The sequence below is a fragment of the Phacochoerus africanus genome, chromosome 8 (genome assembly GCF_016906955.1).
Source record: "Phacochoerus africanus isolate WHEZ1 chromosome 8, ROS_Pafr_v1, whole genome shotgun sequence".
NCBI classification, from domain to species: domain Eukaryota; kingdom Metazoa; phylum Chordata; class Mammalia; order Artiodactyla; family Suidae; genus Phacochoerus; species Phacochoerus africanus.
In genome coordinates this window covers 59,393,391-59,409,741 of record NC_062551.1, presented here as the reverse complement: position 1 = coordinate 59,409,741, position 16,351 = coordinate 59,393,391, and the positions used below count along the sequence as shown (strand labels likewise).

The window sequence follows — 16,351 nt, the reverse complement described above, 5'->3', positions numbered from 1 at the left end:
TCCCAAACATTATCATGTCATCGTGTAATTAATATAAATATCATCAACGGATAGTTGACATTCTCCTTTTCGTGCTAAGTCTTTGAAATCCAGGGTCTATTTTGTACTCACGACACATCTCAATTTGGACCAGCCCGGTTTCAAGTGCCAGGAGCCATCCTGGGCGAGTGGCTCTTGGGTGGAACAGTGCAAGACTCTACAGCTCTCTCCGGGTTCTCAAAGGCACCGAGGAACTCAAAAACAAAACATAAAAAAGCAAGGTCAGCTTACAGCCCCCTTGGAGAGCTATGTGGCAATGCCTAGGAATTTAGCTGAGCATTTTTCTTCCCACCCAGGAATTCCACTTTGAGGCCAGGGCCCCCAGGAAGTGTACCACTTAGCCCAAGGCAACACGTAGAAGAATTCTTTCCACCCCTTCTTGTAAGACCAGGATATCAGAGAAAAAGAAAATGTCCATGCTGGGAAGAAGCCATCGGTAAAATACAGTCTGTGAACCCCCTAGACTAGTCAACATCTTTGCAAAGGAAAAGACCTGAGCTCGAAACTCGCAAACAGGGTTGAGCTGGTGAGAACAAAAGCAAGCTACGGGAGGTCAGGGACAAGATACTATTTATACGACGTTAAAAACATGCAAGGCGATACTCTATGGCAGTTACAGATTCATACATATTCTCTTTAACACGAAGAAGAACTAACACCTCCTTAGGGAGCGCGGTTGCTTCCGGGAGAGAAGGGAAGGGTTTGGAGGAGGGTAAGTGCACAGGGGGCTCCACTTATGTTTGAAAAGTTGTATTGCTTAAGCTGGACGGTGGTGGCGGATGCTCCCTACGGTTGTGTGGGATATTTGTGGCGTATGCGCCTCAAGTATTCTTTTGCACAAGGAACCATAGCAAAGGTTTGTGCTGCTGTGTGACCTGGTCAGACACAGGGAGGGGGGCGTGTGTGGCCTGTCTGTGGGGGCGTGTGTGGGGCAGGGCACCGAGAATAGTATCTGGCCGGTTGTAATTATCATTAGGTGTGTTTGTTGATAGCGGTCGCATCCTTTAGCAATTGCTCTCTTCTAGGTGCTATGTTAAGTGTTTCCTTCCTTATTTTATTTAACGGATACATTTACAGATTTAATGCTACAGCTTTTTTCCCCTTTTTTCTCTTTAATCTCTTTTTTTAGCTGGGGGGGCGGTAAGTGAGTTATCAACTGCATAAGCTTTGAGGTGCAAGGTTATTCTTTATGTGATTTTTCAGTGTATATTTTATTTGGAAAACTATACCAAGTATATAAATAGTATATAAGATATATACTATATGTAATACATGGTATATATAATGCATACGGTAACTATATGTAAGGTAACGTATATTGCACTTGCATTAGCTGCAGTAATATTAGAAATGCATACTATGTTACGAATGTTAAAATTTCTTTAACAATAACGCTGGGGAGGACTTGCAGTCCCTCCCATTTTATAAGGAGGAAACGGAGGCACAGAGGTGGCTGGATACTTGTGGGGGAGCACTCACTTGGCGGGGGGGGGGGGGGACAGAGCCAGGAGGTCACAGGAGGAGCCTTTGGGGATTGAAGAGCAGGAGACACAGGACGGGGAGGCGGGAGGCCCGGAGGCCAGCGTTAAGGAGGGGTGTGTGCACCCCGGGGCCTGGGCTAGATCCCCCCCCCCCCCGCCGCCACACCTGCCTCTCCAGGTCACTCCGGGTGACCCCGTGGGGCAGTTGCTAAAAGAGGAGGTGCAAAGCTCTCCGGATCATCAGTAAGCCTCCGCAGCGGCCCCTCTCCCCCTCCCCCCGGGGGCCCAGGTGGCCGGCTCTGCAGTCTGACCTTTAGGCTCCAGCCCAGCATCTGCCCCACTGCACGCACATGGCAGCCCAAGGCCCCCAGAGGAGATACTCGGCTCCAGCCTTGGGGTCCCCGGCCCCTCGCAGATCCTGGTTCTGCCTCTCCCTGGCTGCTGACCAATGCCTCTGCTTCTCCGGGCCTCAGTTTCCCCATCCCTGCATCAGAATCCATGATTCTACACATCCCACTGGTCCAAGCCTTGTAGGGAGGAAGCCGCAAAGTCGTGAATGAATTAAAAAAAAAAAAAAAAAAAGAGCCAGGGCCTGAACTTAATAAGCATGGAGTCCAGAGTCATCAGGGCATGATATCCTTGTAGTTTTTGAGTAGGGAACACACCTAGTGGGGGAAACTCAAATAATGCAAAAAGCAGAGTGATAAGAGTCTCCCCCAAGCCCTGTGTGAGCACTGACTCCCGCCTCCACTAAAGCAGCGGCAGGCGACGTCTTTGGGCAACGTGGTGGCTGTAGAACGGAGCCTGAACGTTTGCTTATTTTAAGGAACGACTGTTAGCGCCCGTTTGATGTGATTGATAGGTGTTTTTGGTTTCTTGGGTTTGGGCCATGCCCAGGGCATGTGGAAATTCCTGGGCCGGGGACTGAATCTGTGCCACCACAGCCACCCAAGCTGCTGCAGTGGCAACAGCAGATCTTTAACCTGCTGCACCGCAAGGGAACTCCCACTTTTAGTTTTGGGTGAGGGCAGATTTCCAGCAGAACCAAAAATAAAGAGTCAAAGGAGCCTCTTTGTTCCTGGCATCCCGCCTGCTGTTGTCTTCAGGTCCCCACCCTCACGCCAGCCCGGCCGGGATTTTCTTCTGCTGGAGTATTTGAAACCAAACACCAGGCACAGGCTGCACTTTGCTTTGAAATACTCCATTCCCTCAAAAGAAGAGAGAGAGAGAAAGCGCCTTTGGCGAAAAGTAGCGTTTGTGAGTCTGGCCAGCTCCTCACTCCCTCCCCTGGGCCCTGCCTGCACCTTTCCACGAACCTCAGAAAGTCAGTGAGCAGAGAAACATCTCCCTCTGTTCCCCCAGCCCGGCCCAGCTTCCCAGGGTCAGAGCCAGTTTCCTGGGGATCCTTCCAGAGGCCCAGGCTCTGTTCTAGCCGCGTCTTTATTAATAGCAGGTTGTAGTAGTTGTGGAAACTCAAGGGGCAGGCGTCTGGGCTGAGTCACACAGGCCTGGCCCGGGGCCCCCACACCTCCTCCCTCTGACCTCTGTAAGCTGATCTCTGCTGTTCAGAACCTCAGTTTCCTGCTCCGTAAACTGGGGATGAATCCTCACCCCTTTGGGTGGGAGGAGGATGCAGGGTAAGGGCCCCAGTGCAGAGCTGGGCTCCCCCCCCTGCTGAGTCCCTGCAAGGAGCCTTTTTCCAGAGTCTCTCTGGGCAATCATGAGCTCTTGGGGCTGAGGGGGGAAGGGCTGGGGGCCTGGAGCCCTGGGGCTGAGGGAGGGGGCGCTGGGGGCTGGACTCCTGGTCTGAGGGTGAGGGGCTGGGGTGGGGATGCTCCGTATTAAGGAGCTTTGGGAGTGGTCCCTGGCTCCTGGAGGCCGGCACTGGCCATCCTGGAGGGAGGTGGATGCCCCAAGCTCTGAGCCTCCCATCCCAGGGAAGGTGTGTGAAGGGCCGGACTCCTCTCTTCCTGCTGCCCTCGGGCCCAGCCCTTGGGGGTTCACAATATGTTTTGTCCCCTCTGTCCTGGGACCAGAGCCCAGAGTCCAAGCTGGTCTAAGTTTGGAAGGGGGAGGGAGGGGGGCAGCGGGTCAGAGGGGGTGAGGGAGGGATGGGGGGGACCGGGTGTCTCTGAGCTGTCACACACACCCCTGTCCAGGGCCCAGAGAAAGGGAGGGACAAAAGGCTGTGAGAGGGAGTCAGACCCAAAGACGGAGGCGGGAGGCAGAGAGGCACTGGGAGAGCAGGCCAGAGCTGGGGGCAGCGTGCAGACATCCTGGGTGGCACACAGACAGACAGCGGCCACAGTGGGAAGAGCCTGGGGACGAGAGAGGGGCCGGACACCAACAGACAGAGCAGCGAGACCCGCCCCGGAGACCAAGACGCTAGAACGAGGGCAAGACAGAGAGTCGATCACACAGAGGGAAGCCCTGGGGGAAGCCAGAGGGGCCCTGGGCGAGAGGGAGCCGAGGACTCAGTGGGACTCCACAGAGAGAGGGCCACGGGCGAGGGGAGGCCCGGCAGGGCCATTGGTGCGTATGCAGACACACGGACACAGAGACAGGCCCTTTCAGACGGGCTCCTAGGCCTGGGTCTGCTCAGAGGTGCAGGGGGGCTGGGGGGGGCGGGGCACTTTTCAGGGCACCCAGACCAGGGGCACTTGCCTGAGGGCCCGCTGACACCAAGCAGCCCGAGATGGAGCTCAGGGACCCTGAGAACCACGAGGCTGGGGACTCGGAGGTGAGAGACCAGAGATGGGGTGGGAGAGACACAGCCGGAGGGATGCAGGTCGGCGGAGTCAGAGACGGATGCAGACAGAGGGCGACACAGAGGGACGGGAGAGGCAGGGAGATGGAGACATCAAAGACCCAGAGTGACATAAACCCCAGGAGACACCGCAAACCGAGGCCCCTGGAGAAATGTGCTCAGAAACAAAGAACGGAAAATGCAGCCAGAGAGGAGGGTGCAGAGCGATGGCTGGCATGGGGGTTCTGTGGGCTGAGGAGGCGGCTCCAGTTGGGGCTGGGGGCTTCTGGGGGCTCCCGCAGATGGCAGGGGGCAGGGTCACTTGAAACAATCACCCATAGCCCCGCCAGGACATAAAAACAGGTGGCCCGAGGCCGGGTGACTCACTGTGACTCATCTTCCTCTCTGGGGACAGTGACCCCATTCCCCAGCCCCCCGCCTCAGCTCTGGGCCGGGCCTCCCATCTCCCTGCTGCCCTCGGGGGCCCCCCACTCACCCCTCCTCACCTCTGTCGCTCTCCTGCAGGAGGACACAGCCACAGCCCTCCGACGCCTTGTGGAGCTGACAGCCAGCAGGGTGACCCCAGTGAGGAATCTGCGTGTCCAGTATCGCCTCCTCCGAAAGCTGGGCTCCGGCTCCTATGGCCGCGTGCTCCTTGCCCGGCCTCGCCAAGGGGGTGAGTTTGGCCACCCAAGGACGTCCCCAGAGTAGGCGTCTCGGAAGCCACCGAGACAGGTAGCCTCCTTGCAGGGAGCTGATGAGGAAGGACCCTTCTTGATGGGGTGCTCAGAAAGCGAAGTGCTGGGAGTTCCCGTCGTGGCTCAGTGGTGACGAACCCAACGGGTATCCATGAGGATACGGGTTCGATCACTGGCCTCGCTCCGTGGGTTAAGGATCCAGTGGTGCCATGCACTGCGGTGTAGGTCGCAGGTGCGGCTGGGATGGTGCATTGCTGCGGCTGTGGTGTAGGCCCGCAGCTGCAGCTCCTATTGGACCCCTAGCCTGGGACCCTCCATGTGCCACGGGTACAGCCCTAAAAAGGAGGAAAAAGAAAAAAAGAAAGGGAGGCTCTGTATTTTCCAGGAAACACAGCTTACCCAGAGAGGGTGAGAGACCTGCCTGAGGTCACCCAGCAAGGCGGGAGCACAACAGAGGTTGCTATGTCCCCTACTTTATGCGGGAGGAAGGGAGGGAAAAGCAGCTGCATCAGACCACACAGCGACCCAAGGCAGAGCAGAAAGCATCCTCAGGGAAGCTCGCCTCCAACCCCCTGTTCACGGCTGGAGAACCTTGAGGCACAGAGAGGCCAGACAATGTGCCCTGCCCTCTCCTATTTTATGCATAGGGCAGGGGGCAGCGTTTGAGGCTCAGAGAGGTTAAGGCGTTTGCCTAAGGCCCCACAGCAAGATCAGAGCTGCCTGATTTCCTGTCTGCCCCTACCTCCCCGGCAGGTCCTGTTGTGGCTCTGAAGCTTTTACCTCGGGACTCTGTCCTGAGGACCACCTTCCTGAGAGAGTTCTGTGTGGGCCGCTGTGTCTCATCACATCCAGGCCTGCTCCAGACCCTGCCGGGACCCCTGGAGACCCCCCGACACTTCGCCTTCGCCCAGGAGTATGCCCCCTGTGGGGATCTCAGCGAGATGCTGCAGGAACGGGTGAGGCAGGCAGGCAGGGGACAAAGTTTGGGACTGCATATCCCAGGCCCGACTTTGTCCCTTACCCCAATCCTGTCTCCTACCTAGACCCCCAAAACAGCTCCAGGCTAAGCCCCTACACCACCTCCTAATTGCCAATTCTCAATGCAGTTCCATGCCTAACCCCGACCCAAATCCATCCAAATATCCAAACACGCTTATTCTCAGTGTAATTCCGTGCCTAACCAAACCCTAATCCCCCCAACCATCCAAACACGAGTTTGCCTGGCCAGGGCGTTGGTGTTGGGATCAAGGGTGGTTCAGGTCTGGGGAAAGGGGTGGGGGTGGAGGCAGCGATGGGATTTGAGTAGGCACTGAGAATGGGGATGGACATGGGTGGAGTTGGGTGAGTTGAGTTTAGGGTTAATTACAGATTGGTGACAGGCATGGAGAAGAGCATGGATGGGGCTGCAGAGTGAAGCAGAGATGGTTGAGGGTATGTATATGGATTGACTTATAAGGAGGTTCTCTCTAGAAAGACCAGGTCAGCACTGAATCCATGATGTTCTGGGTGTACCTGAGTTTGAAGTTAGGATAGGGCCATCTTTAGGAATGCACTTTGGGTATTTGAGATAGGGTTGAGGATAAACAGAGGGAAAGAAGGAAGAGAGGGAGAGGGTAAGATGGATGGTTGGAAGGGTGGATGGATGGATGAATGGTTGGATGGATGGATGGGTGGATGGATGGTTGGGAGGGTGGATGGATGGATGGATGGATGGGTGGATGGGTGGATGGATGGGTGGATGGATGGATGGTATGTGGATGGGTGGATGGATGGATGGGTGGATGGGTGGATGGATGGGTGGATGGAAGGGTGGATGGATGGGTGGATGGATGGGTGGATGGGTGGATGGAAGGGTGGATGGATGGGTGGATGGATGGGTGGATGGGTGGATGGAAGGGTGGATGGATGGGTGGATGGATGGAAGGGTGGATGGATGGATGGATGGGTGGTGGATGGAAGGGGAGGATGGGGGTGGGATGGGTGGATGGATGGGTGGGTGGATGGAAGGGTGGATGGATGGATGGTATGTGGATGGATGGGTGGATGGATGGAAGGGTGGATGGATGGATGGATGGGTGGGTGGATGGAAGGGTGGATGGATGGGTGGATGGGTGGATGGGTGGATGGATGGGTGGGTGGATGGAAGGGTGGATGGATGGATGGTATGTGGATGGGTGGATGGATGGGTGGGTGGATGGAAGGGTGGATGGATGGGTGGATGGATGGAACGGTGGATGGATGGATGGTGTGTGGATGGGTGGATGGATGGAAAAACTGGTGGATGGATGGGTTGAAGGAAGGAGGCATAAATGGATGGATACTGGATATTAAATACCTAGATAAATTATTGAATTGCTGAGTCGCTGGTAGAAAGGCTATTGAGTAGAAACCCTGCTGTATAGACTGTTGGATGGGGGACTGGTTTGATGGATGGATTGCTGTCTGGCTGCCTAGCTAGCCAGATGGATAGATCTATCCACTGACTGATGAAGAAAACTGTGGGGCTTTAGAGCTGGATCTAAATTGTTATGGGACTAAGATTAGGACCAAGTGTGAGATTTGGGTTCTCACTGGAGGTCCGGGGGGTCCGTTCAGAGGAGATAAGAAACGCAGTGAGTGGGTTTGAGTGTTGAGAGGAAGATGGATGGAGGCTAGAAGAGCTTCTGGGGTTCCAGCGAGGGAAACAGCTGGGAGCTGGTCTTCAGGAGTGGAGATGTGGGGGGCCGGGCTGCGGAAGAGGATGACCCAGAGAAGACACTGGGGGACACTGGAGGGAGCCACTGGTCTGGGGTTTTGGATTCTCAAACCCCAAGAAGCAGCATGAAGGGGGAACCAAGGCACCTGACCTTCGTCCTCTCTGTCTGACCCCAGGGCCTCCCAGAGCTGCTGGTGAAGCGGGTGGTGGCCCAGCTGGCTGGAGCCCTGGACTTCCTCCACAGCCGGGGGCTGGTGCACGCAGACGTCAAGCCAGACAACGTGCTGGTCTTTGACCCTGTCTGCAGCCGGGTGGCCCTGGGCGACCTAGGGCTGACCCGGCCGGAGGGCAGTCCAACCCCTGCCCCCCCGGGGCCCCTGCCCTCCGCCCCGCCCGAGCTCTGCCTCCTGCTGCCCCCCGACACGCTGCCCCTGCGGCCGGCAGTGGACTCCTGGGGCCTGGGGGTGCTGCTCTTCTGCGCGGCCACTGCCTGTTTTCCTTGGGAGGTGGCACTGGCTCCTGACCCCGAGTTCGAGGCCTTTGCTGGCTGGGTGACCACCAGGCCCCAGCCACCTCGACCACCGCCCCCTTGGGACCGGTTTGGGCCCCCCGCCCTGGCACTGCTCCAGGGGCTTCTGGACCTGGATCCCGAGACGAGGAGCCCCCCACTGGCTGTTCTGGACTTCCTGGGGGATGACTGGGGGTTAAAGGGAAACAAAGAGAGACCCGGGGGCTTGGGGAGTACGTGCAGTGAGGACGGGGCGGTGGAGGAAGAGGCGGGGGCCAGCCTGGAGGAGTGGTCAGAGGAGGAGGAGAAGGATGACGTAGGTGGCGGGAGGATGGGGACAGGTGGGGAGAGCCCTCGCCAGGTGATGGGGACAGGTGGCTGGAGCCCCGGCCAAGGGCCCCTCCCCCAGCCCCATGGCCACCTGGATGCAGAGACAGCTGCTCCCAGGAGGACAGAGCCCGGACATATTGCATCTTTCCCAGCTGCAGGCTGGACGTGGATGCTCAATTCGTCCCGCAGCTGAGGGCCTGGGAGCCGGGACCCGGCACCTCTTCCCTCAGGCCCAGGGCCTCTGCCCCCTCAGAGCCAGCAGTACAGACCCAACTCCTCCTCCCTCAGAACCGGGGCTTCTAGCCCCATCCTCCCTCGAGGACTCTTCCTCTTCCGTCTGTCCTGCGTGCATCTCCAAGGCAGGCCTTGTCTGTCTTGTCTTGTCTTCCATCTGTCTCCAAGGCAGGCCTTGTTTCCCGGAGCGCGTTTCCGCATGTGGAGGGGGGGGGGACATACCTCATCACAGACTTCTGTCGGGGTCGGGGACCCCCACAGGCCAAGGATCAGGTCAGGGCTTCCCAGATCCAACACCATGGAAGCCTCCCCCCCAGCCCTCCCATTTCCTTGGGCTCTGGGCAGCCCACGGGGAGTCACCACACACACACACACACACACACACACAGACACACGCACGCATGCACACACATGCACGCGCTCCTAGCTGCAGATGTGCACACGTACCGTGGTCTCCCCAGAGGATGGCTTCTTCCCACCTCCAGGCCTCCAGATATTGGACCCCCTGGGGGCCTTTGCAGCTTGTCAGGGCCACGTGGGTCCTGTGTGTCCCTGGCGTCCAGCCCAGGGTCAGCCGTGGGGACCTGCTTCCTTTCGGGAATCTGTCCAACGTGTCTGCATTTAAAAATGTGAGCTCACTGAACACAGCGTGGACCGTGGGGCAGATAAAGGTGTTGGTGGGAGCCGCGGTGACTGGGGAAGAGTCTGGTGTTTGCTGACAGTTGATGTCTTCATTGGGACAAAGGCACCATGGGCAGTGTGAGAAGTTAGTCCAGTGGGGAGCGGGGGAGGGGATGGGGCGCTCAATGCAGCTGCCCTATAAATGAAAAACGATGCTGAAATAAATAGTTTACTTGCAAAATAAAAGTGAGTTCACATCAGTCATCTCGCTCTAAACCTGAGGGGGGGTGCAGCCCCGGGAGTCCCTGTCCGGCCACCCCGCCCCCGTCCGCAGGCTCCCAAGGACCCAGACCGTTCCCCCCTCCCCTCAGGGCCCTCCCTTCCCAGTTGCCGCACCACCTGCTTCCCCTCTGCCCCAAGGCTGAGGTCATTTCTCACTGCATCGTTCTGGAATCTCGTTGTCTCATCCTTTCCCCAAACAGGACCCCAGTATCACGTCCCCTGGACACCCCTCACCAAACACTTGTGTCTGACCTGTCAATGGGGCAGTGATGGGGCAGCCGGGTGGGGTCCAGGCGGGGGCAGGAGAGAGAAATGATTTCATCTTCTACAGAAGGCTGGACCCCTGGGTCCCAGGGAGGAGGGGCTGGGGGCTGGACCCCTGGGTCCCAGGGAGGAGGGGCTGGGGGCTGAACCCCTGGGTCCCAGGGAGGAGGGGCTGGGGGCTGGATCCTGGGTCTGAGGAAGGAGGGGCTGGGGCTGGATGCTGGGTCTGAGGGAGGAGGGGCTGGACCCCTGGGTCTGAGGAAGGAGGGGCTGGGGGATGGACCCCTGGGTCCGAGGAAGGAGGGGATGGGGGCCTGGACCCCTGGGCCCCAGGGAGGAGAGGCTGGGGGGCCTGGGATGGGACGTTTGTCTGGTCACAGACAGTTCTGGGAGATAACACACGATGTCGCTCTCCCCCTAGAGAGGTAGAAGGGGCGAGGCCTGGGCGGGGCTACGACCCCCTAGGTGGGGGCGGGGTCTCGCCCAGGGCAGGCCTCTGCTGGCATGGGTTCCAAGTGCTGGGCACTGACCACAGCGGGCAGCCGAAGGGTCAGGCAAGCCTTGGAGAAGGTGAGGTCTGGAGGTTGCAGCCTGGGTCAGGAGGAGGCAAAGTCAATTGGCCTGAAGTGGGCAGAACTCGAGAGTGAAGCTGGGCAGGTGGTCTGAGTGCTGGGATCAGGGGCTCAGCAGCAGATGCTGGGACAGTAGAGTGGTTGAGTGTTAGGAACACCGACAGAGGGGTCAGCTGGAAGCCCGGACCCCTGGGACTGAGGGAGGAGGGGCTGGGGGCTGGACCCCTGGGGCTGACGGAGGAGGGGCTGGGACCTGGATTCCTGGTCTGAGGGAGGAGGCTTGGGATCCGGACCCCTGGGTCCGAGGGAGGAGGGGCTGGAGCTGCGAGACCCCGGGCCATTTAAGAGCTGGTAACTGATCCCAAGGGCTCACTCACCCCCAGAACCCAGGCGGCCCCCAGGCCCTGGTGCGTGCGGCCCACCCTCCCCAGCCCCTGGGGGCAGAGAGCACCTGTTTGCTCTTAGGAGCCTGAGGCTGCTTCATCCACCCCCAGGGCCCAAGTCTGTTTGCTTTGGAAACAAGGTGGGGGGGTGACCCGAGTTATCTGGTTCATCTTTCATCCTCAGGCCATCAGGTGGCGCAAGGATGTGGGGGCGGGGTGAGGGACATGTGTGGCCTCAGGCTTGATCTTACCCCAACCAGCGACTGGTGGTCTCCCCGCTCCCCAGATGCCCCTAATAAAGAGGGAAACTGAGTCACGCCGGCCCATGCCAATGACCTGCCGCCCTCCACCCCACCTCAGAGCCAGGGGTCCAGGCCTCAGATCCTGGACTCCAGACCCCCAGCCTCCTCCTCCGAAGTCCGGGACCCCAGCCCGCCCCTTGGCCGCAGTCTGGCAGGACCTGAATCCTGGTCCCCGTGCCTTCTGCCCTTGCAGAGATGCCTGGGAAGCCATCAGATGAGGAACAGGTGTCGATGGAGGCTGTAGAGGACGGCGCTGAGGAGGACCTGGGGGGCCTCACGGCAGAGGAGCTGCGGCAGGGCCAGCAGGCGGCCCTGGCACTGGAGGACATGATGGCACTGAGCGCCCAGACCCTGGTCCGGGCCGAGGTGGACGAGCTCTACGAGCAAGTGCGGCCCCTGGGCCAGGGCCGCTTCGGCCGGGTCCTGCTGGTCAACCACCGTCAGAAAGGTACCAGGGCCTGCAGACGGGGGCGGGGGCGGGGTGTGGGGCCAGGCGGTAGCTAGCCAAGGCTGGGGGGTCTGAGGCTCCCTCGAGTCTTGCCTCTGCCCCTCCAGGCTTTGTGTTCTAGGTAAGCACCCTGCCCTCTCTGAACCTCAGCCGCCTTCTTTGCCAGTGGGGGTGACCATCCCTTTGCAAAGCACGGCGAGTCTCTGAGGGGGGGGTGGCCTAGTTGCTAGGGACAATGACAAAGCCCACAAGGCCCTTGTGGTCCCCACATGGGACCGGCTGAGCAGTCATCTGGGGATGATTTGGAGCCGCACTGTCTGCCGGCACGCAGCAAGGCTGGCGCACAGTGGGTGCGCGGGACCCAGGCCCCGACCCCAGTCTGGCTGACCTCTTCCAGGAGACAGGAGGGCTCAGCCCTGCCCAGGGCTTGCGGGGCACCCAGGGAGGAGTGGGCACCCAGCATGGACGGGGAAGGGTGGGCGTTTGTCCCCTGCAGTTGTCACAACAAAGCACTGCGGCCCGGGGCGTGGGGTGGGGGCGGGGGTGCTCACAGTTGTGGAGCCGAGAAGTCCAAGATCAAGGGGTCGGCAGGGCTGATTCCTCCTGAGGCCCCTGCTTCTTGGCTTACAGACGTCTGCCTCTCCCTGTCCTCACACTGTCTTCCCACTGTCTTCCCTGTATGCGTGTCTGTGTCTAAATTTCCTCTTCTTCTTTTTCCCCCCTGCTTTTTAGGGCTACACTTGTGGCCTATGGAAGTTCCCAGCGCAGGGGTTGAATCTGAGCTGCAACTGCTGGCCTACACTACAGCCACAGCAATGCGGGATCCGAGCCGCATCTTCAACCTACAGCAAAGCTCACGGCAACGCCGGATCCTTGACCCACTGAGCAAGGCCGGGGACCGAAACTGCGTCCTCTTGGATACCAGTCGGGTTTGTTAGCGCTGAGCCACAACAGGAACTCCCTAAACTTCCTCTTCTTGTAAAGACACCAGTCATACGAGACAAAGGACGACCTAGGAGCTCATTTTACCCCTTTCGAGACCCCATCTCCAAATCCAGATTGTGATACTGGGCGTGAGAACTTACACCCTGGCAGATGGGAGTCAGCCCATAAGAGAGAAAGATGCAGAGAGAGGTGCCAAGCTGGGTTGTCACGGAAGGTGGAGGCATCAGCGAGAATGGGGACAGAGGATTCGGAAGGAGCCTCATCCACCTGTGCTTCTTTTTTTTTTTTTTTTGTCCTTTTAGGATCGCGCCCATGGCACATGGAGGTTCCCAGGCTAGGGGTCAAATGGGACCTGTAACCACTGGCCTCCACCACAGCTCACGGCAATGCCAGATCCTTAACCCGCTGAGTGAGGCCAGGGATTGAACCCGTGTCCTCGTGGATCCTAGTCAGATTTGTTTTCTGCTGGGCCACAACGGGAATTCCTATTTTTAGTGTTTCAAGGACCATCATGGAAAAGAAAAAAAGAAAAACAGAAGAAACTCAAGTCTCTGCCTTCTGGGAGCTGACATCTAGGGAGTCATTTCTAAGTGTGATGAACTAACTTCACAGTCATTCCTTTTTTTTTTTTTTTTGGTCTTTTTTGCTATTTCTTGGGCCGCTCCCGTGGCATATGGAGGTTCCCAGGCTAGGGGTCTCATTGGAGCCGTAGCCACCAGCCTACGCCAGAGCCACAGCAACGCGGGATCCGAGCCGCGTCTGCGACCTACACCACAGCTCACGGCAACGCCGGATCGTTAACCCACTGAGCAAGGGCAGGGACCGAACCCGCAACCTCATGGTTCCTAGTTGGATTCGTTAACCACTGCGCCACGACAGGAACTCCTACAGTCATTCTTTAGGGGCATATGACACCCAGAGCAGGCCGCCTTGTCCCCAGAGCCTCAGACACGGCTGTGTGGTGTGCCTTTGCTGCAACAAGGGGCCTCCCTAGGTCCCTGGATGGTCTGAGTTCAGTCTCTGTGGCCCCGCTGCACCTGCTCCAAGACAGCAGAGTGGAAAATCACCCAACGCGCACACTGTTGCTTTTCTCGGTCCTGGGGGAGGTTTGGTGGCCGTGCTCTTGGAGGCGGGCTTGGCCGGGGCTGGGGCTGGAGGCGGCCAGGGGTGGCGCATGGGAGAGAGTCCAGGCTGCGGGGCGCAGGACGGCCCTTGGCCGGCGCACTCTCCTACCAGTTCCCTGTCCCCCCCCAGGCACAGCCCTGGCCCTGAAGCAACTCCCCAAGGCCTCCACCACCCTGCGCGGCTTCCTGTACGAGTTCTGCGTGGGCCTCTCGCTGGGCTCGCACGCGGCCATCGTGGAGGCCTGCGGCATTGGCATCGAGTCGGCTGACTCCTACAGCTTCCTGACCGAGCCAGTGCTGCACGGGGACCTCATTGCCTTCATCCAACCCAAGGTGGGTCGGCCTCTCAGAGCTCAGGGGGTCTCGCTTGAATGCCCTGCCCAACCCAGGCCCCGGGAATCTGTCGCTGCATCGTGACTCACAGGGCCCTGCAGACAGGTCCCGTGGCACTGTCAGGCCGGTCTGGAGCTCACAGACACCACAGACCAACACTGCAGCTGTGTGAGGTTCACACATTTACTGGCTCCCACCAGGCCCACACCAGCCCCCAGCGGGTCACACCAGCCCCCAGCGGGTCACACCAGGCCCCACGGGTCACAACCAGGCCCCAGGGGACTCACTCCAGACCTCTCCAGGGCCAGCCCATCTGAGGCCCTCCCCCTGGGCCTGCTCCCTGGAGCCGAAGACCAGCTCCGTCACCCTGTTCCCCTCTGGCCGGCCGGGGTGGGGGGCAGTGGACCCTGAGCCTGTGCCCCCCGCAGGTGGGCCTCCCTCAGCCAGCAGCCCAGCGCTGTGCGGCCCAGCTGGCCTCAGCCCTAGAGCACATACACTCACTCGGCCTGGTGTACCGGGACCTTAAGCCCGAGAATGTGCTGGTGTGCGATCCGGCCTGCCGGCGCGTCAAGCTGACCGACTTTGGCCACACGCGGCCCCGCGGGACCCTGCTCCGCCTGGCTGGGCAGCCCATCCCCTACACGGCACCCGAGCTCTGTGGCCCCCCGCCCTTGCCCGAGGGGCTGCCCATCCAGCCTTCCCTGGACGCCTGGGCCCTGGGGGTCCTGCTGTTCTGCCTTCTCACTGGCTACTTCCCGTGGGACCAGCCCGTGGCCGAGGCCGACCCCTTCTACGAGGACTTCGTCATCTGGCAGGCCTCGGGCCAGCCCCAGGACCGTCCCCAGCCCTGGGTCGGCCTGACGCCCGTGGCGGACGCTCTCCTGTGGGGGCTGCTGGACCCCCACCCCCGGAGGAGGAGCCCCGTGGGCTCGGTGCAAGGCTACCTGGACCGGCCCTGGAGGCAGCGGGAGGGGGAGGCTGAGGAGGTGCAGGAGGGGCACGAGGGGCGCACAGAGTGAGAAGGGGGGCGGCCTGGGCCCAGCCCTGCCCGGGGAGGCTCAGGAAGGGAACCAGGTTGCATCCTGAGGGCCCCTGGGCCCTCCTGGGCGGCTCTTGGCTGCTCTGCCGTCCGTCCACCTCTGCCTGGTGGTTTTCCCTCTGTCTTCATTCCCCACACCGGCCGTCTGTCATCTGCCCTGGTCTGTGGGGTCTCTGAGAGCGCCTCGTGTCTGTCCGCACCCCTCTCCGTCTTCCCCGGGCCTTGGCACACGCTGCTCCCTCTGCCTGCTGTGCTCATCCCCCCACCTCCCGCCAGCCTCGCTCAGCAAGGCACACCCCCCCCCCAGCCCCCAGCAGAGCCCTGTGGCAGTACCCAGCCTGCGCGCCCACCCCACCCTAGCGCTCTCCTCTGCCACGCACTCCCTTCCAGCGGTAAGACCTATTGATTCCTTGGGGTTATTCCCTGTGGGATGTGGGCTCCTGGAGGGCAGGGCTGGAACCCACAGAGCGGGGAGAGAGGGCAGCGGTGAGGGGGGGGCCTCTGCCCCGGGCAGGTGGTCCAGGGATGCTGGGTGGACAAGGGGCAGCGTCTGGGTTTGCACTGCCTTCCTCCCAGACGCTGCCCTCCCAGCCTCGTCCTTCTCTCGCCGGTTCGGCTCCCTCTGTCCCTTCTCTGCCTCCCACGTGCCCGGTCGCTATCTTCTCTCTCATTTCAGCTGCTCTCTGCAAATAAAATCGCCTGGCACTGAGGTCCCCGTGATGCGATGCTGCTGGTCTGTCGGGTTGGGAAGGAGGAGGCCAGCGGGTGCGCCCATGTGGTGGAGGAGAGACAGACAGAAAGAGGAAAGCAGAGTCAGGGTCGCAGAGGAGAGGGAAGAGGGGACCCGCAGCGACAAGCACGTGGCCTTGAGAGAGAGGCTGGCCCTGTGTGTGCATCTGTGCGTGTGCCTGGGAGAGAGGGCGCTGTGCCTATTCTGCGCGGACACGCGCGTGGGAAGGAGACAAGGATTCAGCTGGCGCTTGAAAGGGTCCGGCAGCTTGAGGACTGGAACGCGGCAAGCGCTTGTATAAGTGTGCGTCCACACGCGCCTGAGCCCACGGCTGTGTGCACGTGTGAGAGAGAAACAGAGTTTGACGTGGATGACAAGGTCGCGTGTGTTTTGTGCATCCACAAGGGTCTGAGCCCCCGGGGGCCCACATAATGGTGTGACTGCGTGTGCGAGGGGACCAAACGGGCGTCTGCCTGCATATCACTCCAGGCAGATACCACCCTGTGTCTGTGTGCCTGGGACACCTTGAACCTACCTCTGAGGGTGTGTGTGTGTGTGAAAGACAAGTCCCGCAGGC

General features: G+C 59.9%; 1 protein-coding gene across 9 annotated transcripts; it reads left to right on the top strand.

Moving 5' to 3' along the window:
- Nucleotides 1-453: 453 nt before the first annotated feature.
- Nucleotides 454-15,754, top strand: LOC125133537 (serine/threonine-protein kinase SBK2-like). 9 transcript variants are annotated; one of them, XM_047791770.1, is made up of 6 exons: nucleotides 454-751; nucleotides 4,792-4,942; nucleotides 5,817-5,920; nucleotides 11,349-11,603; nucleotides 13,803-14,005; nucleotides 14,434-15,754. In XM_047791770.1, the coding sequence occupies exons 1-6, from the start codon at nucleotides 646-648 to the stop codon at nucleotides 15,022-15,024; spliced, it is 1,410 nt and encodes a 469-aa protein (XP_047647726.1). In that variant the 5' UTR covers nucleotides 454-645; the 3' UTR covers nucleotides 15,025-15,754. The 9 variants fall into 9 exon arrangements, with proteins under 9 accessions (XP_047647726.1, XP_047647724.1, XP_047647730.1 ...); XM_047791768.1 differs by having other exon boundaries at nucleotides 5,718-5,920; XM_047791777.1 differs by lacking the exon at nucleotides 454-751 and adding an exon at nucleotides 846-895 and having other exon boundaries at nucleotides 5,718-5,920.
- The last annotated feature ends 597 nt before the right edge of the window (nucleotides 15,755-16,351 follow it).